Raw genomic sequence first — 27,989 nt, 5'->3', positions numbered from 1 at the left:
GTCAAGTATCATGAGTAGGCGGGCTGTGATTTCCCTCTATGCTGATTATGCTGACAGCTGCAGAAAAGCATTCGCTGCAGTTTCTAATTATTTTTTCACCTTTGAAAGCATCGGCACGGCCCCGGTTTTTCCTGCGCACTCTTCACATGTGCACATAGCCACAAAAGTGGGGTGACTGTAACGACTTTTCATCTGCAGTGGTGGTCACTTGTGTCAAGGGGTGCTGACTGGAAATATTTCATGAAGCTGGGAGAAAAGCCTGCAGACTTTCTAATTAAAGCAGTGTCCTCTGGCAAAGTGGACCGTGACACAAGTGTATGTAAGGTGATTCTAGATGGTGTGTCGTCTTAAAGAGAGCATATTGTAAGTTTGAGCAAATGTTCCGTCCGTGTGTGGTGTAAGTGAACATGCACTAAAAGTTTTAAAGTTTTATTTTGGGTGGGATTTTTTTAGTTTTTTTTTTTTTTTTTAGAAAGACATAGTTAATACTCTGTGTCTGTTCAGGGTTGCTGCTGCAGTCAAAGTCTCGGTTGCTGATGCAACCAAGAAGCAATCCCATCTACTTACTAAGGGAATGTAAAGGCGGGCATAAGAAAAGCCCCTGTGGAAACACAACCGCAGGGCATCTTTTATTGACACTGTCGCACTTTTGCTAAACTGACTGTAAAGCATGACATTTGAAATTTTGAAGGAAAAATGACTAAGTAGTGCTGTCATGACAGAAAAGGCTCAGAAAATAAGGCCTTAGAATTCTACACGTATATTACTTGTACAGATTTACAGAAGTAAAACCATCCATCCATCCATCTTCATCCACTTTATCCGGGGCCGGGTCGCGGGGGCAGCAGCCTAAGCAAAGAGGCCCAGACCTCCCTCTCCCCAGCCACCTCCTCCAGCTCATCCGGGGGAACACCAAGGCGTTCCCAGGCCAGCCGAGAGATATAATCTCTCCAGCGTGTCCTGGGTCTGCCCCGGGGCCTCCTCCCGGTGGGACATGCCTGGAACACCTCACCCAGGAGGCGCCCAGGGGGCATCCTTACCAGATGCCCAAACCACCTCAGCTGGCTCCTTTCGATGTGGAGAAGCAGCGGCTCTACTCTGAGCCCCTCCCGGATGGCCGAACTTCTCACCCTATCTCTAAGGGAGAGGCCAGCCACCCTTCGGAGGAAGCTCATTTCCGCCGCTTGTATCCGCGATCTCGTCCTTTCGGTCACTACCCACAGCTCGTGGCCATAGGTGAGGGTAGGGACGTAGATCGACCGGTAAATTGAGAGCTTCGCTTTTACACTCAGCTCCCTCTTCACCACGACGGACCGGTGCAGCGTCTGCATTACTGCAGCTGCAGCCCCAATCCGTCTGTCGATCTCCGGCTCCCTTCTCCCATCACTCGCGAACAAGACCCCGAGATACTTGAACTCCTCCACTTGGGGCAGGACCTCATCCCCGACCCGGAGTGGGCACTCCACCCTTTTCCGGCTGAGAACCATGGCCTCAGATTTGGAGGTGCTGATCCTCATTCCCGCTGCTTCACACTCGGCTGCGAACCGCTCCAGTGCGAGCTGGAGGCCCTCACCCGATGAAGCCAACAGAACCACATCATCCGCAAAAATCAGAGATGAGATCCTGAGGCCACCAAAGCGAAAGCCCTCCGCCACTTGGCTGCGCCTAGAAATCCTGTCCATAAAAATTATGAACAGAAGTAAAACCATAATTATTTATTCTCACTTTAATAGACTGTGCAGATTTTACTTACCTTACTTTCCCTCAAACCTAGACATTATTGAAAGAAACTATCATAATAACTTGAGAAATTACTTCAACCACTTTGATTAATAATCAAAATTCAACTATAAAATAACTGGCATTTTCTCGGTCTGTCTACTGTGAGAATGATACATTTAGCTTAGCCTAATTGACTTCCTGGACTTATCACTGCCATTACTCCAATACTCCTGATTTACAGTACAGGGGGAATTCAATCACCTGCGGTTCTCTGTCAAGCTGTCTGAGTGAGAAATGGCCTTCATTTCACCTGTACAGTGTTGGTAGCCATCTTAACTGCTTTAGATTAGCAATCTAAAGACAAAAGGACTAGGCTCTCAGTAGAATCGGCTAACAGATACAAAAGTATGGTCATGTGAAAAAGAAGGTTTCACATGACTTTGCAATCAAGGGTGTAGTTAGTAAAAAATTAAGTAGCTCTATAAAAGCAGCCTTTGTAAGGAGCATTCAGTTTGCTGGTATGGAGCACTCAGATGTGTGTTAACACAATGCCACAATCTTCCCAGGAGTGTACATCCATGTAAATCCCCCCCAAGGTTTGACTGTGACTCTGCAGGTCTCAGTTAGAATGTTAAATATTAAAGTTAAAGTTGGTAGATTAGAAAATGACTGAACAAGTGTGGCTTGTTTGGAAGTATTCCCCCTTATTTTTTAAGAACAGCAGCACGGCTGTTCAGTTGCATCTGAATGAATCAAATAGTGGAGTTTTTTGTTATGTACTGTTACAACACAGCAAAGTGCAAACACTTCATACCACCTCTGAGACAAATGTTAGGCCAGCTAGTGGCTAAAGTTTGGCTGAAAATAGTTCATGCAACAGAACAAACACAGCAGCAAATCCACATCAGAATAGCTAAAGACGAATCAAAGTTGCAACAAGCCAGAGTCCTGACCTGAAATGCTGTGGCCAGACCTTAAAAGAGCCCATTTAAGACTTCCCACAAACCCCATGAAATGAAACAACACTTTTTTAAAGAGCACTCCATGATTCCTCCGCAACGACACAAGACACTGAAAGCTGTACAGAAAACAATTACTTCAAGTTAAAGCTGTTAAAGCTGCAGTTACCAAACCTGACAGTTTCTTTTAATCACCACTTGAGCCTTGCTACACAAGCAAGTCAGTCCCCATAGACTTTCAAAGTAAAATGTCAGCCTTCACAGCAATATGGTGGTACTACAAAAACTCTTTGGCCTCCATAGATAATTTACCAGTTATAAGAACTGAACGACGGAAACGTTTTTTGGTGTTGTTTTGTGCTTCACTGGTTGGGATTGGACAAATCTCCTCTGTCACACGTCAACATGGCAAATCACCTAAAAAAACACACCTTTCCACATTGATTTTTGTTGGACTTTCATTGGCGCTGCGAGTGCTGGATAAGCGCGCCTTTATTTCTGTCCTCTCCCACGCAGCTCTGTTTTGTTTCTTTGTTTTTTTTCTTCCCTTCTTTTTTTAATCTCCGAAACTAAACTATACCGCTCGCTGCTGCATTGATTGGTGCTGAGATTTACTTCCACGACGTGCATTCATCATTCGTCGGGCCCCAGTGAAATTAAATGACTCTCAGATTCACGTTGGGATCCTGCCAGAGTAAATATTGTTGTCTGCTGCTAGTGATTACACACAATTGTTCCTAAGCTATTAAATTTGCAAAATAGCTCTGCGATAATGGAAACAAAAGCAACGACCACAGGAAGTCCAGAATCTCTGAAAGACTTTGTCTAATGGCAAGCAGGTGTGTGGCTGAATTCACATCTCATCACTCGTCTCGCGTTCGGATCGGCCACGAAGAAGTCGTGCGCAGATCGGCTTTCAGAATGAAGCTGCCGCCTCTTCATTGTAATGCCACTTCTCATGCTGTTGAACAACCCTTCTGTTGCCCTTGGCGCTGAGTGCCAGCACATTCCCCATTGACTTTGACTCCTGAGGAGCAGCAAAAGAGCGATTCAAAGAAGTCCTCAGCGGGGAGGGTCAGGCGGGACAGAATACAGATCAGGGGGAGGCCTTTTTCTGCTTGTATTTGTCCTTGGAGGAGAGTGAAGGAGAATAGCTAAAACTACCCGGGTCCAGAACTTTTGCCTGTGACATTAAGAGACTGGATAGACATTAGAGCACTTGTCTTATGAGTCCTCATGGCCACTTAGACTTTCCATGAGTGAACTGTGCTATCATTTAGAAGATGTTTGTTATTTCCATTCAGCTTTGCTACTCCAGATAAGAGCAGAAATCCACTAGTTTTGCAAAATAACGTCCTCAGCATGATCTGTTTGCAATGTCATGCTGTTAATTAGGAACGCAAGATAAAATTATATTTACACAAATATGTCTGCACATGGGGTGTGTGCGTTTAAAAAAAAAAGTTTAATAAATGGGTATTGATGCAGTTTTGTATTTTATAATTGAAATGAAGCTCAAATGTACGCGGTCACACTCCATTTGCTAATCAGTCTCTCCTCGTCCTGGTTTTTCTCAGGTCGCTTCCAGCTCTCTCCGACTGTGAACATGCCACAGGACGACATAGTAATGATCGAAGACGACAGGCCACCCCTGCTCCCTTCCCACCTGTCCGACCAGTCGTCGTCCAGCTCCCATGATGACATGGGTTTTGTGGGAGAAAACCCAGTTCCCTGGATTCATGAGCTGCCTGGACAGAATGAATGGTAAGCTGCAGGTTGTTCTCACTTTGTGGGAGAGTCGGCTGAATTATTTATGGCTTGATGGACTTCAGACGGCCCCATGTGTGGGAGAGAGTAGGACAGAGTTTATATGAGGTGTAGGCTGGCTAGTTTGTTAGCACAGCCAAAGTCTCCACCGCTGAGGTGGGAGATTATGTTTACCCAGAACTGGTCCAGGAAAGAAGAGCATCACAGTTTTTGGATTGAAGATTTTGCAGAATGTCATACCAGTTAATTATGATTATTTATTTATTTTTTGACCGAATGTGCATGCATTTTCAGCTATTTGACACTATTTCCCACATTTATTAGATATTGTAATGGGTTTTCCTTAGTAGAAATTGGTAAACGGGACAGTCTTACTGCCGTAACGAACCAGGAAATAAAGTTTTCATATCGTACACCAAGTTCACTGTGGGACAGTAATGACATTCTGCTTTAGGGCTCTGCTTGGAATCCTAAAATATGAGTCTGGGTATAGGTATGTAGCAGTGTGCGTGTGTGTGTGCGTGTGTGTGTGTGTGTGTGTCTGTGTGTGTGTGTGTGAGAGAGAGAGGCTGTAATGGAATCAGCAGCAGTAGTCACACAGCAACACTCTTGGGGACCCATATTCTTCTTCCAGCACTCCAACCCTCACCACCTGTGGGATTTTGGCACCCCACTCAGTCTGCAGCCCGACTGGTGCCACCCTCCTGACATATTTCGGCATGTAAATGAGACTTGGATTCTTCAACATTTTCAGAACAACAAGCTCTTAAAGTGTTTAGCTAGATAAGAAGAGGAATGGGTAGACACAAAGGAAAGAAAAGGGGTGAGGTTGTAGAAAAAGGAAAGGCATTTCAACCCTTATATCTGCTTTAAAATATCCGATAGTTACTCTAAAATTTCCTGACATTTCCTGAATTGATTGCATTGTTCAGCTACCGGAAATATATTTCCAAGACATCCAATCATCTTGTAATTCTTGTCTGAATGACAGAGACAAAAGAAATCAGCAACTGCATTTCCACTCACCACTCATTGTTTCTAATTCTTGCGTTCTTTCTTTGTTGTTGTTGGTGGGTTGTTGTTTTTTTTTGTGATGATTGGCTGTTTGAGGTCACATGGATGGATGCAGCAAGTGGCTTGAAGATGATGTTTTTGGCTGCCACAGATAGAGATGCTCTGTCTATTTCTCTCCTTTTTGTTATTATTATTTTTATATTGTTTTCCCTGGAGACTCTCTACCCTCTCACTCTTCTTTTTCTCTCTCTCTGTCTCATTCATTATAAATGACTGGATTTGCTCAGCATGCCTGCTGTGCACGTGATGTCAGAGGTTTGTCATAGTGGATTAGGTCCACAGCGCATGGCTGAAATGCACTCAGGTTTCCTCACACGCTCCCCGTCTATAAACTCACACAAATGCACAACCGCACGCACGCACACGCACATGCATGATGTAAGCCCATAAGGCAGGAGTGCGCTATATAGCACTGCCTAGGGTTATTCTGAATAATTCATGTCTCTCTCTCTCACACACACACACACACAAACACACATCATGCACACATTTTTTATGCAAATGCTTACAGCTGCTTAAACGCATCAAGTGTGTATCATCATTCTGACTGACTTACACCCTTTCTCATTTCCCTTTTCAAGTGCCCCCAATATCCCACCAAACACACACGCACACACTTATACACAGAGTTAACAGGCGTATTGAGCCAGCAGGGGATGTGGGTCAGCCAGACTCCAATGTACCGGAACTGTTACTTTTTAATTAAGCTCTGCACCAGTGCTGCCAGGGGTCTATATGCACTGAATATGTATTGTAGAGAGCTGTGAAAGTCTCACCTTTGGCTTCCAGTATTATTCAGCCTTCCATCGTCTTGGGAGATGCCTTGCCAAGGCCATACACCTACAGTGAATGCACAAAGTGCAAAAAAGGCTGGTTGGCTGATAAAATCATTGTAATTCACGACCTTTCTGTTATTGGTCTTCACTTTTTTCACTTACTGGAATTGAACAAATTCACATTTGGTGTTTTCTGCTATTTAATTCCCTTTATTCATTTGTTGTTGTTGTTTTTAATCACTTTCACTCTATGTGACTCTGTTCACACACACTAATACATACCAGCTGCTTTGTGAGATTCATTCAAGCTTAGTTTATCTATCAGTCGTTTCTGTTGCTGATTTCAGCCTCTAGGATTTTATAAAAGTACATTCTCAGCTTTCAGTTCAATTCCATTCAGTTCAGTTCAATTCAGTTGTATACATGTTGTCTACATAGCACCCCGACAATCAGACGGCCCCCTTATAAACAAGGATTTGGTGACCATGGGAAGGCAGAACTCCCTTTTAATAGGAAGAAACCTCCGGCGTAACCAGAGGCAGGGCTGTGGCCCTCCAGATAAATGGTTGGTCATTAAGGAAGATTCTGATAGGGTTTCCGAAAGAGACTCAGGCGCAGGCCAGGGTATTCCTTTAAGCGAAGAACAGTGTGTTTATTCACAGTGAACACAATCACCAAGTGGCTATATACAACGTGCAGGGGAAACGGGTCCGGGTCGCCAGGGTCCGTGGGAAACAGGGTTAGGGGAAAAGGTGCTCCACACTTTCTGTACAAAAGCTCCTCCTCAGTCACTCCTCTCAGAATCCGGTTCCAAAAACGATCTAAACACAAAAGGTCGGGTTAGCGGGATAATAACAAAGGGCTTTCAAGATACAGGTTGGCAGATACACAAGTTTGACTGACGCTGACAGCTCAACGATCCAGCGAAGACTAGTGCAGACTCGCCATCTTAAGTAGTGCAGTAATCAGCTGGGATCAGCGGCCGGTGCGGTGATGAGAGCAGGTGTGTGGGCCAGCAGCGGGAGCCCGCAATGAGCGTTGCCGCGGCGAGAGAGAGAGAGCGAGAGAGAGCAAACAACCACAAACATATTGCCTAATAGAGGGTCGACCAGCGGGGGACAGGGACCATGACAGATACCCCATCTCATATATATTGTGATAAAATATTAGAACAACCTGTTATTTTTTTTAATTCTTAAAATCACTTGCTACTATATCCCCATGGTGCATGTTTTGAGTATGTGTGCTTGTCTTTGTTCATATTTTACCGAGTGAAAACGTAAGCCTGTGTTTCCCTCCCTTCATACTTAGTGGTCCCTCAGCATTTCATCACTTTTACAGGCCTGAAATGAACATAAAATGAGTTGTAAATATTACAACTCTGCGTTTGTAGATCTTAAAATGGTAATGCACAAAGAGCCAAGCTTTTATGTGTTGTTGCTGTATTACAGACCGTTTTATTGCTACGATTGTTACTACTGGCAGTGACGTGTTGCGCTTAGTCAAACTAGATTGGGACTTGAAGTCAGTCACTAGATAAAGTCTGCCCCAAAGTCTAGATAATCTACTGTAAAAGTTCCTTAGAGATGCACTTGACTGAACCTGCAGCCAGCTGTAGAGATCGGTGTTTGCATTGTTTAAGTCCAAGATGTCAGTGAGCAGGGTTAAAGAGTGTGTGAGCATGATTCAAAGAGCTGATGGGAGCCAGCACGTCTGTCAGGTTCCACTGGGTAAACAAGCGGTTGTAAATTATTACTTTGAATATCTGTGGTCCTGACCTGAAGCAATAACTCCCTAAGCTGTGCCTCCTCCTTCCTTCATTAGTTTGAATCCAAAGCCAAACAGGAAAGGCCATGTCCAAATGATTTACAGCACAACAGATACAAAGAGAGGTTTGATATTACAGCTTTGCACAATTATTTGGATCAGTGCAAAGATGAAAGGTTTTTTTTTCTTCTAAACATGGAACAGTGTCAGAGGAATTTAAAAAAAGAAAATGTATTTTAACATCAGGCTCTTTTAAAGATGCAAATGAATGTTTCTAGTTTCCACCTGGTTTTCATCCCACAAGTTGACAAAGTGCAGTTGCAGGGTGTGTCTGTAAAAAACGGTCCACTTCTAGTTGTTTTTAAGGCGCCTTTATACTCCAAATAATGAGCTTGTTGTTGTATAATCTCAAGAACTCTGAAATAAGACATCCAAATTTGCAGATTTTAAGATGTTTTCTTACTGAAGACACTTTTCAGTCAGTTTCAAAACTAACTGCTTTCTAAAGTGGCCCTGAAAGGTCAAAGGTCACTGCAGCAAAGCCCCAGCAAATAGAAGAAATGCTGCAAAAGCTCACAAAAAAACCCAAAAGTGAAAAACCTTCCGGAGAGACAATAATGTGACGGAACAGCTAACAGTAGGGGGCAAGCTAACAGCTAAACGGCTAATAGCAACATGTATCTACAGTATTACATGACCCATGTGATTAAAACACACATTGCCTGCATCTTTTTCTCCCTCACAGCACAGATGAATCCTCTGCTTCTTTTAAGTCTTAGTCTTAGAGCATGTTTTGGTTTCTATCTCTTCGGAAGCTGTTCCCTAAAAACACTTCCATTGTGGGGGGTTTTTTTGCAAGATTTTTTTTTTTACTTCCTTTGTGTTTCATTCAGTTTCTGTTGTGTTTTATGTGCTTTTGCAGTGTTTTTCTTTGTTGCTGGTGTTTTCTTATGTTGCATTGTATTTGACCTCTTAGGGCCACCGTAGCTTAGAGACAATCACAAAGTTTTACTTTTACCTTTGATTCTGTCTGCTCAGCACCATGGGCTACATCTGTGTAAATCTGTATAAATACTGCTCCTTCACAGTAATCCTTCCCTTCGGTCCTTCGTGAAATCCTCACTGAGGATGCATTCAGCTGCGTCCTTCAGAAGCAAAAGTACCAGTTCTTAAAAGTACTCACATGTTCATATTGCAGTGTAGCATGGGAAGAAATCAAAATAAAAGACTGTGCTTGGGAGAAGACAAGTGCTCAAATCATCTTCTTGAAGATGAGTCTCTGTGAGAGAATGCAAATTTCTCTCCTCCTAACAATAAAAGCTTCCTGTTTCCACAGTGATTTGGTTTTTAGTTATTTAGCTCCTCATTAACCCACCTCTACTTCTCACACTAAATGTAACTGACTCTAATAATACATCAAAGTATAATAAAGTATTCATGACAAGTATTCAACTTATCATGAAATGAAATGTAACAGGTGGCAAAAGTAATGCTTGTAACAGCTTATCAACACTTTTGCCTTTAATTACAAGATAATATAGTATATACTGCATTTTATGTTCATGATATAATATAAGCAGAGGTTTTCCCCATAAAGGCCGTTGTGTGTTAAATGCCCAACTTTGAAAGATAACCATTTTTACACGGTAATACGGTGTTTTGGTCTCTGTGGCTAGTTCCACTTGGATACCCTGTAACTGGGTTCAGTTCTTCTACTTTAAACTGTCGAACTGTAACCCTTGACAGTGTTTACAGTTTAAGAGCTGTTATAATATTATAATTACCTGGGAAAAAATATGACCAACTGTTTGTTATAGTTTGTCCAAGAAGTTCATTCAGCAGTTTTTACCACTCGACCTCAAAGGCTTGGGGTGTTGCCATCACCCAGGCGGGTGGGTGGCTAGGTGGGTGATGTGGACACCAAAATTCATGAATATGATAACTCGAGAACCTAAGTGATGTATTATTTTCAAAGTGACACCACAATTGCATCTCCTTGCATCTTTTTTATTTGAATACCGGTGATATTACACATTATAAGGTCACAGGTCAGATTTTTTGAACATCTTGTGAACACGTTAACTCAAGAAGGTCACCAGCACAAGTCACATAGGATTTTCAAATTTATAGGTGTACTTACTAAGAGCTACTAAGTGGTGGCACTGGCAGCCAACAGTTTTTGGCAATTGAAATCTTAGCATTTAAATTTGTGTGTTACTAATAATCTGATATCGCTTTCTCTTCATTGCCTCTGTTATACCATCTTATCTAAATAACATAATTTTGTCTCATTTCTGTGCCCAGATGCCAGTAAAGATTCAAAATAAAGCTATTTTATATATAGCTTTAATATTTATATATATATATATTATATATATATATATTATATATATATATATATATATATATATATTATATATATATATATATATATTATATATATATATATATATATATTATATATATATATGTATATATATTATATGTATATATGTATATATATCATATATGTATATATGTATATATATTATATATGTATATATGTATATATATATATATATGTATATATATATATATATATATGTATATATATGTATATATATATATAATAAATATATATATATATATAACACCAATTTGTGGGGTTACCTGCCACTACAAGTTATTTTAAAATAATAATAACTAGTATCAAAGATGTAGACTTATTCAAAATTACCCGTCATTTTCTCAGTTGGACCGTTAGGGGCACTGTCACAACACTAATCTACACAAGACTACCGTGTCTGCCCTCGTCCTGCTTTGGACCTCAGCCTGGGTAAGGCTGACAGAGTGGAAGATGGGTGTCAATTCTCATTAAGCGGAGAGAGAAGAGAAACGGACAGCAAGAGCGACGGAGAGGAAGCATGAGAGAGAGAGAGACAACTAGACTGTGTCCTTCTCTGTCTTTGTGAGATGTCACAGGTGGAAACATCATTTCCCAGGCAGCTCCGAAACACTCTGTCAAGCAGCAAGGATGGAGAAGGACTCCAGACAAGCGTACCCGCACATCCATTTTTCACACCCGCAAATACACACAGCCGTGCCGGTGCTCTCAGTCTCACGAGTGTTTAGATACACATTGGCTGGTAAACAATTTCGCAAATTAACATATAAAGTGGAAACGGTTCGCGCGGACACGAACAAACAAACTTTGCAGGCGGACTGCCTACTTCGGTTGACTCCCTAATAGTCTCTGTCATCAGCAGTGTAACTAAGGATCACAAGTGCTCTGTTAAGCACATGTTTTTCCCATCAAACTATCAGCATAACTACATATAAATGCAAACAGCCCTGCAGCACAGGCGTGGATGCATTCACACACAATTTCACTAATCTCACATTTCCATTTAAGTTGGTAGTGACTTAAAGGCCAGACGGCTCACACACTCACACAGCTTCACCGCCTATTTGGACCTTTTTTTCCTTAAATGCTATCATTCCCTTCTAGATTTATGAATACGGTGAATATGTCTCATTTCTGTGCCCTCCCTTCACCGACTTCCTGCATCGCACACTCTGTCTGCGTGCGACCTGCTCTGTGTCACTGTGACAGGAGTGCAGCTAACCTAGCCTGCGCGCACACCAAAATATATCTTTACCCGGTCCTCGTCAGTCGCCGTCGCGTACGAGCAGACCGGAGCAGTCCATCTAGCCAAACTCAATTAAAAGCTTCGTAAACCAGGCAGGGAAAGAATGAGAGGGTCGGCACAGGAGGGAGCAGACGGACAAAGAGGTCTTAATTGATCTTGTTCTCTCTCTCTCTGCCTCTCTCAGCAACTTCATCACAATTAAAAGGGAATTACGGCAAATCGCAGGTGCAGCTGCTCCACTGTGTGGCACTGATCGAACCGCGCTGTCTTACAGTTTTTATATACGCGTTTAAAGTCTGATGATTTATGTGTGCAATTAAGCGAGTGAAGCAAAAGCAGCTATATGAGACATCCCTTGTTAAAATCCACTTGCGTTTAAGAAATAAACAAAATCAAAGTAATCTCGTATTTCACCTTTCTTTTCTACTAGCCAGTATTTGGACTGTCTGGTGTCCACTGGTGCACATTCTAGGAAAACAAACCACTGCACCAACTTCTCATGCAGGACTTCATACAGTGATTGAAGGCAGCTCCAAGCTCCCCGACTCAGCTATGCATCCAAGCAGTCAACTGAATCGCCCTCCTCAAACCTCAGAATAACCATTTCAGAAGCACCTTGCTGGGCATTGCTCTCCACCTCTTGCCCCCTCTCCAAGGCGCTGAAACTAATACAAAGAACCCCACCCGGTCAGACTTAGCTGCACTAAGAAGTAGTAGAGACTTAACTCTTTGCGGTCAGTTTGAAACACAAGTGAAAAAGGTTTGAGTAAAAGAAAGAGAGGAAGTTTGAAAAGAAACAGTGTCACCGGGGTAATTGTGAGCGCAGAGGGCTTTTAACACACGCCGCTTAGCAACGAGGCCAACGTGCAGTTTGACACGTTCAACTTCCTGCGAGGAAGTAAGGAGTGATGTAAAATGTAAGTTAAAGCTGTGGATTTGCCTGTGAGCAATCCTCAGCGCTGTTTAATTTTAGATGATGGGAGCACTTTGAATGGGAGGAAAGCAGTAAGTAATGTTCTTACTATAGTGATCATAGCATGTGTATGCATATAATTCTGCATGTACCCTATTGCCCCCATTAACGGATGGACCAAATGAAAATATCGACAGGCAAAAAAACCATTCATTATGGATCCCATTATAATTTTTTTGAATTCTGTGACTTGTTTGAGTCACTGCTAAATATAAAATAAAGAATCTGAAAAACCACTAATGTATCATGTAACATCTGTCTAAATACAGTCCAGAGACGTGGACTGGCGATGGTCTGAAGAAGGAAGTGTCCCATTCTTTAGATGACCGAATTCATCTTCTAATTGGCCACGCTGTATTTTCCACTTTCAAATCCTGTTTAATTTAATTTAATTTATTTATTAACCTTTATTTAACCAGGAAGATCCCATTGAGATTAAAAACCTCTTTTTCAAGGGAGACCTGGGCAAGTTAGGCAGCAGCAGGTGTCTCACAGTTACAGAAATGACTCAAACACAGGCAGCAACAACACACATGCAACAATAAGTGAAAGAATACAAATAAAATAAAATAAAATTCCATAAAATTCAAATAAAAATAAAAAAGTCAGTTAAAATGACAATCAATCTAATTGAAACAGTTGCATGTTATGGTTTTGGCCTCAAGGATTCGTAGTTTAGATTTAAAAGCACTTAATGAAATAAATTCAGTCATTTTCCTTCTGCAGTTTTTTCCAAGCCGAGGGTGCTAAATGGACAAAAGTTCTTTTACCAAGTTCAGTTCGGGCAAATGGAACAGAAAGCAACAAGTAACCATGCGGACGAAGAGAATACCGACCAGCATGTTTCATTACAAGCAGGGAACATATATAAGAAGGCAGCAACCCAAGTATCGCCTTATATATAAAACTGTATAAATGAGAGTTCCTCTGACTTACCAAAGCAGGCCATCCTACCTGAGAGTATAACTCACAGTGGTGAGTCTGAAATTTACGGTTAGTGATGAACCTCAGAGAAGCATGATACACAGAATCAACCATTCGAAGACATTGAGCAGAAGCATTCATATATAGAATATCACCATAATCCAGCACAGGCAAGAATGTTGCAGCAACAAGCCACTTCTTTGTATTAAAAGAGAAACACAACTTATTTTGAAAATAAAATCTTGAATCTTAATATTGAATATCTAAGGTAGCTTTTCCAGTGGGAATGCTGTATGGGTCTCAGCTTCACAGGCTCAACCAGTCAGAGCTGACTAAACTAGAGTTTTGAGCTTAAGAAGCATCTTAAACAAAGACATAGTTTTTGAAAGCCACATCTCATTGATGACCACTCTGTAATTCATACATGTACAGATGAGGACTGATTAGCCTCCCTATGAAAACCTTATTCTTAAAACCATTTCCAAACTGCTCTTCACCAAAACAAGGAGTCTGAAACACAGCTTTGGTTCTTCACCAGGTGCGCCATATGTCTTAGATCGTTATCGGGTTGGAAGACAAAACGATGACCCAGACCCGGTTTTACTGCTGACTACTTTGATTTCTTTCAAAATCTTCACATATCCATCTTTCATCATAATTCCTTCTACCTTGATGAAATTCCCAGTTCCAGACACACTGAAGCGTTCCCCCAGCATAACCCTCCCACCGCCATGTTTCGCTATGGGGACGATGTCAGGCCAGTTTTTCCGGGTTGATAATTATATTGACACTTGTCATTTTTGTTTTTTTTCTGAAATAGTTCTGTTATTGTGTGCAAAGATAAATAATTTAGGCTTTCTAAAGAAACTATATGTTTTCATATATATATAATTCACTCACTTACTGCACATAATGTCCTCTTTGTATATATTCAGCTGCTGTATATAATGTTCTCTCTCTTTTTGCACAGTCGAGGAGTGTATTAGGACACATTTCACTTCGTGTTGTACTCGTATAACTATGCACGTGACAAATAAAGGATCTTGAATCTTGAAATGCTATGTTGAAAATCTCCGCTCTGTTTAAACAAAAACCCCATTTGGGATAATTTTGAAAAAAATACAATTTCATAAGGGGCAGCTAATAATTTTGTCCCCATCTTTATACTTTCATTAGCAGCTGTAAACCTTTGTGTTAGTTTACAGTAAAAAAAAAAAAAAATGTTCTGGCGAGAATGACGCGTGAGGTTTTAGATGCTTTAATTGTCTCTGAATAGAGTATATATAAAAAGATGTGAAGTCTACACGTGCCTTCAGGCCAAGATAGTTTAAACCTGTGATGAAGATTCAAACTCAGGAACTGCTTAGCTGCTGGTCATCGCCACCTCTTTAAATAGTTATGGCTTCTGAGACCTGAGGTGCAGGTTCCAACAGCAGGTACCCTTAGCTTAAAAAGCAGTTCAGAGCAGCACAGTTGCCGCTTCTCTTCAGGTTACCCTAGATCCACATGCTAGGCATTTAGTCACTGCTCCGTATGTGCCAAAGTAAATCAGAGATGGTGCTAAAATGGGCAGCAGCTTAAACCAACAGCTCTGGCCTCCAGCTAAGTGAATTTACACCACCCGCTCAGCTGCTCCCTCTCAACTTCGCTCTTTCTTCGCGCAGATTTATCACTATTTTTGCTCCAAAAAAGCTGCGTGCCCTTTTTGTCCCAGCTGCTAGTTTCTTTAATTACTCTCACAAATCTTAGTGTGGTCGTCAGCTCTCTGTACCCGAGTGACGACCCCTGTGTGATTCCCACCTGCTGGTTTCTCACTTTCACCTATGTTGCCTCCATTTGCAACTCAGCTCCATAACACAACACCAGTGAGCGTAAATGAAATCTAAATTCGGGCTGAAAATGCATCCTTTCCCATCTGCACAGCTTCAGTCACGCTCCGACACATGACATTTGCAGAGACAGAAAAATACAGGCCATGCTCGCCCTTTTTTTTTTTTTTTTTGCGGGGCTCAGAATGATGAGAGGAGGAAAAAGCGAGGGATGATGTATAAATGAATAATACATCTGTGCTGTCATTCTTCTGTTCCTGCTCCACCTCCCTCTCTTCCTGTGTCATCTGGAGATGGTCCTGCGAGACAGTCTGATCTTAGTTGGGATTGTCAGGTACGGTTGACGGTAAAGCAACACATTGACGCCAGCCCCCTCTGCGACACATTGATGCAGCTCTCTTGTTAAGTGGGGTTGACGACCTAAATAAGAATTGTTTACATGGAAACGAGTGCCGGCACGCCTGCAGTTAGCTGATATTCCAAATACCGAGGACTGCTTAAAGTAGCATCTGCTCCAAGACGATACGTTTACAAATATCCACTTCCTCACTACTCCTGAAGTTACATAGTTGCAGTTACGGCTTTCGACTTTGCATAAAAGCTCCACAAATCCAAAGAAATGTGATTATTTGATGAAAATTCTGCTGTTATTGAAACGTTCGCGTACGAGCACCATGTGAAGAAAAGAAATGGCTGCATGTAGCATTTATTAGATTTCACTGATGCTGCATCCCTACCTTCCATCTGCCCTGAAATTGCAAAGCGCTTCTCACCTAATTGTAAATGCACGTCCCCGCATGCAAATGCCAGTGTCCGCCTCTCTCGACCTCCTTTCCCTGCTCCCATCCGATTTTCAATTAAGATCCAGACAAAGATAGAGGATCTCAAACGGAGTGTGCTGCAGTGGGATGGGCCTTGCTGCTGCTCCAGACGTACTGGAGGAGGGCGGTATTTGAGTGGCCGTGACCCCAGAGAACCTCACCTTACCTGGGGTATTATACGCATCTAGGCCAAGGCCCTGCCTCCCACTTGTGGTGTGTCCTGAACCCACTAAGCATATGTGTAGGTGTCCTTGATGAGGAAAGGCTTTGAAATGAAAGGTGCGTGTGTGTGTGTGTGTGTGCATATTGAATGTCGATGGTCATTATCTGATAGCAAAGGGGTATTTTAGGCTGAGGTCTGGGGTTGTGTGAATATTAATAGGGCGATTTTATTTCTCAGTCTTATCATCAGGATGTCTCCTGGCCATGTAAGTGCGACTTAATGCACTGTGTAGATGACTGAAAAAATATGTCTTCAATATGAATGAAAAGAGTGACTCTACACTTGCCAGTATCTAATACTTCTACCTCTTTTTGTCCCTCTGTCTTTTTTTCCTATCAAACTGTAGTTCGCTCAGTCCGGACGCAGACCCTGGCACTTCATTCCAGAGGGAGGGGTATGGTCGCCAGAGTATGTCGGAAAAGCGCACGAAGCAGTACGAGAATCCTGCACAGCTGGAGATCATCAAGTCTCGCAAGTCCAAGAGCATGGATTTAGGCAAGTGCTAAGCCCGAACCATCACACAAACACACATCTACAGGGGAAAGTTTGACAACTCTGGGAATGGACTACACTTACTGTATTTCCTGCCTTCTTGTCTTAGCAGTTTCCCTTTTTGCACATCTTCTCTCTCTCACACACACACCAGGGCCAGCAGAGCTGACTTGGATCATGTTTCACATTTATTGTTTTGCCCATGGACTCTTTGGCAAAAGGACAGGAGAAAGCAGGACTGCTGTGTTCATGTACAGAGGGCCGATTTGTCCATCACCAGAAACCTGTATTTTCCTGAGCTTGTGGCGGTTACCTGTCAGTGTCCTGCTAAATGACAAAATATTATTTCCCTTTCTTTTGCATGAATTAATCCAACAGCATGGATATCAGTTAGGGATGCACCAATACCACTTTTTTGGAAACGAGTACGAGTACTTGCATTTCAGTACTCGCCGATACCGATACCGAGTACTTAATAAAGACATGATTTAAATTTACAGGTAACAGCTTTAGTCCTGTAATTTAACAAAAAAACAACAACAAGGGACTAGTTTGGAATTAAGAACATTTATTTAAAATGAAAAGCATGTTGTATGCAACATATTACAGAATAAATAATTATAAAAAACAAAATTTAATTTTAAATTTGTTCATCTGTTTCTCTGTTTAGAAGTCTCACTAGCACAGTCACAGCTGGGATGACATCAGAGGCTAGTGCGTCGTAGCTGCTCACTTTTTTAGTTAGTTCCTCAAAGGGGGCGAGGATGGCAACAGTCGTCTCCATAAGAGCCCATTGGTGAGCGGTGAGATAGTCAGGGAGTTCGTGCTCAGACACGCCCAGCACTCGCTTTTGCTCAATGAGGGACTGGAGCATGTAATACGTGCTGTTCCAGCGCGTCTGTACGTCCTGCTGCAGTCTCTTTATTGGCTGGTTGAGCTGTCCCTGAATGTCCTCGAGGCGGGAGTAGGCTAAGGCGGAATGTTTAAAATGCCCAACTATTTTCCGTCCCACTGCTATAACATCAGCTATGCTCCTCTGTGCTAATAAGCATGGGTAAATAACCGTGGGTAAACTCTTTGTACTCGTTGTCATGTTGGGATTTTGGTGCTTGATTAAATTACTTGTGTTAAATGCGCTACCTTTAGAGCCTCCTCTGGACAATTTCGCTGAGCACAATTTGCAGTCCGCCTTTGTTTTCGCATCTTTGTTCACTTTGAAATAGTTCCACACGGCTGACTTGTCTCGCCTCGCCTTCTCTCAGCTCTGAGCTGCAGCCGGGGCCTGGGGGCGGGCACTCGGCGCCTGTGATTAATCCCTTACATGCTGCTCAAACATAGACAGGTCTCAGACCGTGGTATCGGTCCCCGGTATCGGGGGACTTTTAACGAATACGAGTACTTTAGAAAATGTGGTATTGAGGCCGATACCAGTATCGGTATCGGTGCATCCCTAATGTCAGTATATGCCAGAAAATACTGGTAGCTTAATAGTTAGTGTGCAGATATGATCATACGTTCAATCTTGTCTCTGCAACAAGTTAATGGATTTTTTTCTAAGCCTAATTTCAGGCAGATTACTGATATTACACAAAAGTAAATTCACCTCATGTACTACTTTTTTCTTTTGAGCAAGAAGTGTTTTTCTGGTTTGGCATCCTAAGCTTGGCCGTACAAAGAAAACAATCCTCTACCTTGTGATGACTGCGTGTCTCCTTTCAATTTTTTTTCCACTCAGCACGGCTAATACAGTAATACACACACAGTCACTTCAGTCCTGTCCAGCCACCACCTCTCCTCTTTTGGCCTCCATTCCCCATGGCCCTTTGTCCAGTGGAGCAAGGATAAAAACACAAGCGCAAGTGCACAATGCTTAGTGATGGGAGAGCCAGTCAGATGCAGGCCTACACAAACACGCACTGGGCAAGCACACTCTCAAACAGACAAACTGTATCCAGGGAAGAAGATGGTGTGAACTCCAAGCTTGTCCCGCTGAGACTGAAGCAGACGCTGCCTTCTCTCGGATCACTGACTAATCACAACAGATAACAGCCAACTCTTTTCCACATGGAGCCCAGAGACCTGTAGAAATCTTTGACTCGCCCACAGACTGGTGCAGGTCTGGGCCACTGCACCGAGCTCTGTGGGGTCTAGATCCTTTGTAATACCTTCTGTCCACCATTGAAACTTTTCTACAAACGCAAAGTTCGGGAGAAGAAAACCGTCAGCCATCGGATGGGTTTTGTTCAGCAGTTAGTTGGTAGAGGTGGGAATCACCATACATCCCACGATACGATATTATCACAATACTTAACGCACGATACGATATTATTGCAATTTTTTAAAAATATTTTGCAATATTCAGATTCTGTACATAAAGGTAAACTTTATCAATATTCATTTTATCTAATATCAAAGTCTCACACTCAGTCTTTCTCTCATTTCAGTTTTATTGTTGACAAACTGAACGGTTTGTATTACAGTCTAGTCCAACTTAACTGAATCAACCATCTGGTACAATTATAGCTATTCTGAACTATGCAGTTTATGAAAACTATGCAGCCCCTTCAGCAACTGAAGAATTTGAAAGTAAATTAAAACAAAATATAATTTTACATTAAATAAAAAAGTTTTAAACTTAATTAAAATAAAACATGTCTTAAATTAAAATAAGTAAACTGTCATGTTTATTGCTGCCAAAAAAAAAGTTAAACACATTTGGACAGTGAAGGAATGTTCCAGTCCACAAAAACTTTTTTTGTAACAAAATATCGATTTCTGCTGTCCCTGTATCGATACATTATTAGCAAACAAAATATCACGATACTACACAGTATCGATTTTTCCCCCCACCCCTATTAGTTGGCCTGAAATGGTTTCCATTAAGTTCTCAGTGTTTCAAATATAATTGGATATCACTGAGGACAGGAAGCAAGTAGAACGGAAGGGATGCTGAGATAAGGCTTTGATGGTGTTCTCATCATTGCAAATGCACACGTTATCAATGAGTTTAATCAAAAAAGCTTCTTAATTGTTTCAAAGTGGAGTCTTTGCGTGTTTGTTTGTGCATTGGATTAGTGGTAAACTACAGCTTTTCTTTCTTTCTTTCTTTCTGTTTTTTTAACAAAGATCCTGATTAATGTACTCATAAGACGGCGCCTCACACATTCGAGATAACCAGTGTAATTGATCTTTTACAAATCTCTGTTACTGCTGTATTATTTCTTTATCAAGATCCCTCTGTGTCTGTGCGCGGGCGTGCCTGTGGTTTTTATTACATGAAATTCAAAAAAACTACCCCCCCCCCCCCCCCCCAAAAAAAAAAAAAAAAAAAAAAATCATCCCCTTCCCTTTCACTGGGCCCAATTGAGTTTGTGAAATATCCAGCTGACAGAAATCCTCGCCAACACAAAATCATAATCCATCAATGAGAATATCACAGTGTTCAGATGGTTCAGGGAAATAACAAACTTATTCCAGTCATAATAACTCTTGTAGCTGACATGGTTTCCCCACAAGAAAAATTCAGTCCTATTTCAGTCAATAGATGAAACACAAGCGCTAGACTTAACGTTCGAAATGAAATACACATGGTTTGTGATTTGGCATGTGACCAGTCACCGCACTTCCATTTATCTCAGAGGAAGACGCTGCTATGCTATCATGCTTATTCACTGCTATGCTATCATGCTTATTCTTTTTCTGAAATAATTACATGAAAGCCGCCCAATGCAAAAACGACCTCTGGGTATTGTGCGAGCAGATCTGAAAATGAAGTGAGCCAAAGAAAGTAGTGCCAGCGCTCTCCCTTAAGCCGTGCCTTCGCCACACAGCTGGACATTAGAACTTAGCTCAGCTAGCAGGTGTAAGAATACCGCTCTGCTTTCCCAATAGCGCGCTAATAAAGCCGCTCTCTGCTTTCAAATTACTCAGAGGAATAAAAGAAAAAGTAGTTAACACGCTCAAGAAAGCTATTCCCTACTGACTTACATTTTATTCGGTCACTAGGTATTTTGTCCCTCCTTTTAATCATGTTCCAGCTGCTCCCAAATCTCATCAGCAGATGGATTTCATGACTTTGAAACCCATCATTGTTGAAATATGCTAAACGGGTCGGACACCCTGCAGTTCAATCCCATTTAAATGGGGAATAAAATTGAGTGAGAGAAGAAAAGGGAAGAAAGCGACGTGAGGTGTCGGTGCTGGCAGTGAGACGTTAGCACATGCCGGACACTTTACCTCGTGATGGACGGCTCCTTCATGAAGTGTAAGACCTGCTCCTCTTGCTTTGTGTCTGCGCTTCACTTTCTTATTTCTTTGTGTGCGTTTCATGATGTTGTGCAGACTGCACTAATGTTTGTTTGGTCCGTAAAGAGTAGCACAGTGCGACAAGAACTTGAGCAGAAATAAGCTCTGTGCCCTGCCGCCGCTAATGAGGTCAACCAATATGATGTTCGGTTCCATCCACGGGTCAGTAATAGAGATCGGAAAAGCAGTCCCACTCTTATTCCATAACTAGCTCATAACCAGCCATTATTGGATTTGTAATCTCAGCCCCCTTCAGATGCATATAACCGAGAGTGCTGTTTGAGCTAATTTCAGTGTGATCAAAAGGGTTTTTTTTTCTGGTGCTGAAAAGGAGTTGAATGGCAGTGAATAGAGGCTTGGTAACTAATTTGGGAACCTGTGCCATTGTGCTCGTTCTGCAGTGCAAATGACTGAAGAAAACACTCATTACTCCATGAGATGTGAAGGGCTGCATGGAGCCTGGCAATGCAGTAGCATTTGCAATAGAAAGATGTTCATTGGCAGGTTGGCCTCTTCAGCTTCTGCAATTGATCCATCACAGCCAGGTTGGTTTGAATGAGGCTGAATAAAACAGAGTGCAATCACTCCATTAAACTGACACAGGATGAAATGATGACTGAATCTTGACCACTAATTAACATAGCTGTTGTTTTTAGGGAGTATTTGAACAAAACAAGAGTCTATATTGTGCCTAAACTGGGTATTTCAGTGTATTTCAAATTAAGTTCAGTAATTCAGTTTTATTTTTATGCATTAGCACAAATCACAACAATAGTTACTTCAATGTACTTTATGTTGTAAGGTTAAAGACCCTACAATAATACAGAGAAAACCCCAACAATCAGAGAACCACCCTTGAGGAAGCATTTTGGTGACAGTGGGAAGGAAAAACTCCCTTTTAATAGAAAAAAACCTCTAGCAGAACCAGGCTTATGGAGGGGCAGCCATCTGCTGTGAGTTGTTGGAGGTGAGGGGAAGGAGACATGACAGAAGATACACTGTGGAAGAGAGCCAGAGATGAATCATAATTGATTATTAAATGCAGAGTTGTGTATCGTAATGATAACAGCAAATCCTTATTTGCCTAGTATCATGTTTTATGTTGTTAATACTCCTAGACTGTAGGGGGAGCTAGAGAGCCAGAGGGAGTTACCTCGGAGTAGACTGTGATGGCGAAGCTTTGTTTACATGTGAACCACAGTTCGATAAAATACCTTCTCTTCAAGTAATGGTGTCATTCTTAAGAACCCACAACAACATAAAGAAACAAGACATGTATAAACATACAGAGACTACAAAACATTGAGTGAAGGAGAAACATGGGAATCCCCGAGCAGCGGGTGGAACTAAGGGAGGATTCAGGCTCACCTGATCCAGCCCTAACTATAAACTTTATCAGAAAGGAAACACTTTAAATCTAATCTTTAAAGGAGAGAAGGTGTCTGTCTGTCTCCTGAATCCTAATTTGGAGCTGCTTCCGTAGAGGAGCTTGAAAGCTGAAGGTCTCAGCCTCCCATTCTACTTTTAAATACCAGAGCAACCACAATTAAACCAGCAGTCTGAGAGCAAAGCGCTCTCGATTAGCCACATCTCATAGACTACCAAACACATGAGTGGAGACTTTCCTTGTAGAAAGCTGGCAGACGATCCAGTCACAGATAGGCCAGTGGTAGTAAATGAGAACCTGGCAGATGTTTTTATGCTTACTGTAATTGTGAATGTCTGTTCCAGCCAAGTCTACCACTAATCCAGTGAATTTCCAGTCTTGCCAGTAGAGTTGTCAGCTTCTTTAAATGAAGAGCTTTCATGTAGGAAAAGTACTCTACACCGAACGATGATAAACAAACCCAAAACAAAATTCACTGGATTTCTTTGAAGCCTGAAAAGTGTGCAGCAAAATATCCAGCATCCTTAATTGAGATGTTAACCAAGTCCGGCTTATAATGATTTCCTGTGACATATGCTGAGCGTGTGGAGGACGTCCTCTGTCGGGCTAATGGTCCACAACTGGCAGAGACATAATAGCGCAGCTGACCCAGCGACGCCTCACTTCCACTGGGATACCTGGACGTGGCCTTCCTCCGACCATCTTGGAGGTTATTTTCAACATAATTACCCTTTTACCACCCTCCTTAAAGCCCCGACACTCTGAATAAATTATGTGTAATGGAGCCCCTGTCTGTACACAGATCTTTACATGCAAGGGTCCGTGGTGAATAATGGCTGCAAAGCATAGTTTTTAGCTGCTCTAATTATACCATGGGCTTGTGTCCCTGTAATAACCACCACTGATTTATTCATGAAGTTTGCCACAGTGCCCCTTTAACGTTTAATGGCAATGGATCTTCTCCAATTAACTGTCCTTGCCCTTAATCTGGCTAAAGTACGCAGCACGCGGGCCAGGTTTGTTTGCAACCAGGTGCACTTTCACCCCATTTAGTCTGATTGTCTTTCTCTTTGTGTATTTCATTTTGATGATTTTCATTTCTCCTCCAGACGTGCAGGGAGTGGCAAACTCATGTCTGTATGCAGTTGGGGAAATATGTATTTTCATTCCTCTGAATAAGAAGGAGATGAGGAGCAGAGCACCGAGGTTTCTGTTGTGTGATAGGAATCACATAATAGATTGGCACACAGAGAGCTGTCCGTCAAACCCTCCCAGGAGAGAGCCGGGGCTGCTTCTGATGAAAACAAAGGCAGGTTTGAGGCAGTTGGGTCGGTGGGCAAAAACCGTCTCTTTGCCTCGCTCTCCCGTTCTCTTTGTCTCGGCGCTTTTCTCAGTTAACCGCCGCGCCGACGAGAAACAATGGCGAGCAGGACTGCGGCGCGGAATACCAAGCAGGAGGATAATTCCCTGTTTCTGAGTACAGCAGATGTCATTTTTGTTCCCTTGAACTGTTGCATCCCGTGCAGGTCTAACTTGCAATCCCATTGTGTCAGCCATGCACCCTGGCATCTGTGTGTCCGTCGTTGGCAGGCTTTAATGCTTAAGCCTCAAAAAAAGAAAAAAAAATCCAACTTTACATGGCATTTGTACCGGATTGATTGAGTTTTATCCTCAAAGGATGAAACACTCCATCATTTTTCTGTCATGCTGTTTCTGTGCCTATGCTTTCTTATAATGAATTTTTTACTTCAGGCCGTCCTCTCTTGTCCTTTGCAGGATGAAATTGCTTCTTCAAACGAATTAGATGATTCTTTTTTTTTTTTTTACTTGCATTCAGTTGGTCTTGTAAGTCTGTTTATGCTTTCCTGGCATTGATATTTGTCATGCTAATAAAATGGACCCACCTCCACTGAGAAACTAAAAAGTAAAATGAATCTTTGGCTGCTGCTACGAGAGAACTTTTGACCTTCTAGACATTTGTAGCGCGCAGTAAAGTTTCATTTTACTGTCCTATGCAGCATAAAAGAAAGGCATATGAGATCTCCTCACTAAGTAGGATGCAAAATGATATGATTGATGCTTGAGTGAGTGTAGGCTCTCATGGGACTGAGCACTTTCATTAAATTTGGCAAGGAGAGAGGAGAAATGGTATGGTCGCTGGTCTGGAACCCACCATTGGCAAACAGATGAGCTTTTAGCCTGTGTGTCTTGTCTGACTTTAGATCTATAGCTGCTACGGATGAGGGGGAAGCACTCATGCTCTCCCTAAGGGTTCATTGGTAGCAAATGCAGCAGAAACAGGGATGACCCTTTGACTCGAAAGATACTACATGTAACATAACTTACTCCTTTTAAAACAAGTCCCATGCAACTAGTACGCTATACTAACAAAAGTATTCACTTGTCTGCCTTCACATGGATATGAACTTCAGTGACCTCCCATTATTAATCCATAGGGTTTAATGTAATGTTGACCCACCCTTTACAGCTATAACAGCCTCAAGTCTTCTGGGAACAACCTCCAAAAGGTTTTGGAGTGTTTATGGGAATTTTTGACCACTCTTCCAGAAGGACATTTTTGAGGTCTGTAATAATGTTGGATTCAAAGGCCTGGCTCAGAGTCTCCGCTCAAATGCTTCTCAAAGGTGTTCTATCTTGTTGAGATCAGGAGTCTGTGCAGCCCAGTCAAGTTCTTCCACACCAGGCTCGCTCATCCATGTCTTTATGGGACTTTCTTTGTGCACTGGTGCACAGTCATGCTGGAGCATGAAGGGGCCATCCCCAAACTGTTCCCCCAAAATTGTGACCATGAAATTGTCCAAAATGTCTTGGTATGCTGAAGCATTAATAGTTCCTTTCATCTTTAAACAACCCCACACTTAACTTCACACTGTTCTCATGGCAACCTCCAAAGCCGGACTCATCCATCGGATTGCCAGGCAGGGAAGCGTGATTCTTCACTGCAGAGAATACGTCTCCACTCTTCCCCACTGGAGTCCTGCATCCAACACTTTGCATTGCACTTGGTGATATAAGGCTTGGATGCAGCTGCATGGCCATGGAAACCCATTCCATGAAGCTCTCTACACACTGTTGTCTGTCTTGAGCAAAGCTGAGTTGTTGTCATTCCCAGTTGCTTCCACTTTGTTATGATACCACTAACAGAATATTTAGTAGTGAGGAAATTTCACAACTGGACTTCACAGTACCTATCACATCCTATCACAGTACTGGAATTCACTGAACACACCTTATTCTTTCCCGAATGTTTGTAGAAGCAGTCTGCATGCGTAGGTGCTTGTTTTTATATACTTGTGCCAGTGGAAGTGACTGGAACACCTGAATTCAATGATTTGGATGGGTGAGTGAATTCTTTTGGCAATATCTTCTTTAGTTGTTTAGCTTAAATGGTATGTACTAGTAATCAGAGATGGGCAGTAACGCGTTACTGTAATCCGATTACTTTTTTCAAGTAACGAGTATAGTAAGGGATTACTATTGCAAAAACGGTAATTAGATTACCGTTACTTTCCCGTAGGAACTCTGCGTTACTGAGTTACTAAAACCGTGATTTTTTTTTTGCGAGAATGTCTCATGATAGTGACGTAAGCAAGTGTGACGTTGGTGAAAACAGCTGTGTACAGAGCAACAATGGATAATAATATTATCCATCGAGTGCGGGAGAGAGTATGAGTGTGCAGCGTTTAAAGCGTGGAAGTACTGACCTTACTTTGAGTTTGATTCCATAAAAAGTGACAAAAACATTAGTGTCCGTTGTGCGTGGGAAGAAAACTTCTTTATACAGCGAAAAAAAAAACCTAAACTTCCAAGCAAACACCGAGTAGCTACGACGTAATGGGAAATTCACAAAGAAACTCACGGATTCTTCCACTGACCGCTGCGGCACACCTGCACCAGGGTAATCCTCCGCCTACGCCGCTCCTGCTTTACAGGTGAAAATAGAGCAACAGGACCGCTAGTCTTTGACTTTATTTTCTGCTGTGTTTTACTTGCATCTATTTGAAAGAGTGAGTGTAAACACACAAAAAAAATATTTTATGTGCTGGAATGTGCAGAAAATAGGTTTAAATATTAAACAAATTTCTTCCAGTCAGAGAATGTTGCATATAATTAAATTTTTGCTTGATGCATAAAGTTAAAAGATTAAAACTAATAAAACAAGTTTTAAAAAGAGACTTTTCTATTTGATTACATTTTGTATGATGGATTATGCAGAAAAAGTAGAATTGGGCTGAAAGATCTATCGCTTTATCACCTATTCAGGTTGTAAATCGTGTTATTAAAAAGTAACTAAGTAACTAAGTAATTAATTACTTTTGAAAATAAGTAATCAGTAAAGTGACGGGATTACTTTTTGGGGGAAGTAATCAGTAATTAGTTACTGATTACTTTTTTCAAGTAACTTGACCAACACTGCTAGTAATAGTAGTTGATAGTTATTGTAGGTTTGTAATATGATTGGTACAATAATTGTAAGTAGCTGCAGGGTGTGCATTTTTGCACTGCAGGGAAAGTGTTCCCTTTTTCCTAAGCTCTTATTTGTTCTTCTGCAACTTTTGTGCATTAACACACTCATCCTGTCTGGAGGTTGCATGGGGGGAAGTGTTAGAGGGATTTATTTTCTTTGCCTAAAGATCCACTGGGATCACCCAGCAGCAGTGGGATATGCCTCATTTAGGCCACTTTAAACACGTCGAAAGTCCTTGATTGTATAGACGTGCGAGTTGGTGAATTTTGTTTCTGTGCTTGTTAGGGAGTCCCTGCATGGTGCCCACACATGCAAATAAACTCAGGGTGTTCTGTTCAGTGGGGCAGACGACAGAAAAACATGTGCTGTTGAAAACCAACAGGAAGAGCTGCAGAAGACATTTATTTACACCACTTGAAGCCACAGAGGAAACACTATTTGTGACATGTGTGGTCTACGGGGAGTCATAAAGACACAATGCCACTCTGTCCCCGAGTCCACAGACATTTGCTACACCCTCAGAGAGCCTTTGGAGCTAATAAAATAATTGAATTAACAGCTTAATCCTTATTACTGATCGCTTCCTCTGCATAGCCTCACAACAAGGCTTCACTGGCACATAGTCAGAAATCCATCTTGTTAAGTTTGACAGCGTCTTGCTGTATACTGAATCAAAGCACAACAAAGGGGACGGGAAAAGTCAACCGGGTTGCTTGTTTACCAACTGGTGGGTGAGGTAAGAGCTCCAGGGACCTGACGGACGCTCCCCAGCAAAATGAAATACCAATACCTGAGTCGCGCTCCACTTACATACCCTAAACAAACCCCCGGCAAGCATTGGAAAAATAATTA

General features: G+C 41.9%; 1 protein-coding gene across 4 annotated transcripts in view; it reads left to right on the top strand.

The window, feature by feature from the left end:
- Nucleotides 1-27,989, top strand: part of LOC146510974 (partitioning defective 3 homolog) — a 377,572-nt gene that overhangs the window by 228,938 nt on the left and 120,645 nt on the right. For all 4 annotated transcript variants that reach the window (XR_014876129.1, XR_014876128.1, XM_085172912.1 and 1 more), the window contains exons 16-17: nt 4,259-4,445; nt 16,811-16,959. Coding sequence is in view for 2 of the 4 variants with exons in the window: in XM_085172912.1 (XP_085029038.1) it covers nt 4,259-4,445; nt 16,811-16,959 (336 nt within the window). In the remaining 2 variants the exon portion in view is untranslated. The remainder of the gene's footprint in view (nt 1-4,258; nt 4,446-16,810; nt 16,960-27,989) is intronic.

The sequence above is a fragment of the Neolamprologus multifasciatus genome, chromosome 9 (assembly GCF_963576455.1).
Source record: "Neolamprologus multifasciatus chromosome 9, fNeoMul1.2, whole genome shotgun sequence".
Taxonomy (NCBI): Eukaryota; Metazoa; Chordata; class Actinopteri; order Cichliformes; family Cichlidae; genus Neolamprologus; species Neolamprologus multifasciatus.
The sequence above is the reverse complement of the archived record's forward strand: the minus strand, read 5'-3'. Positions and strand labels throughout refer to the sequence as shown.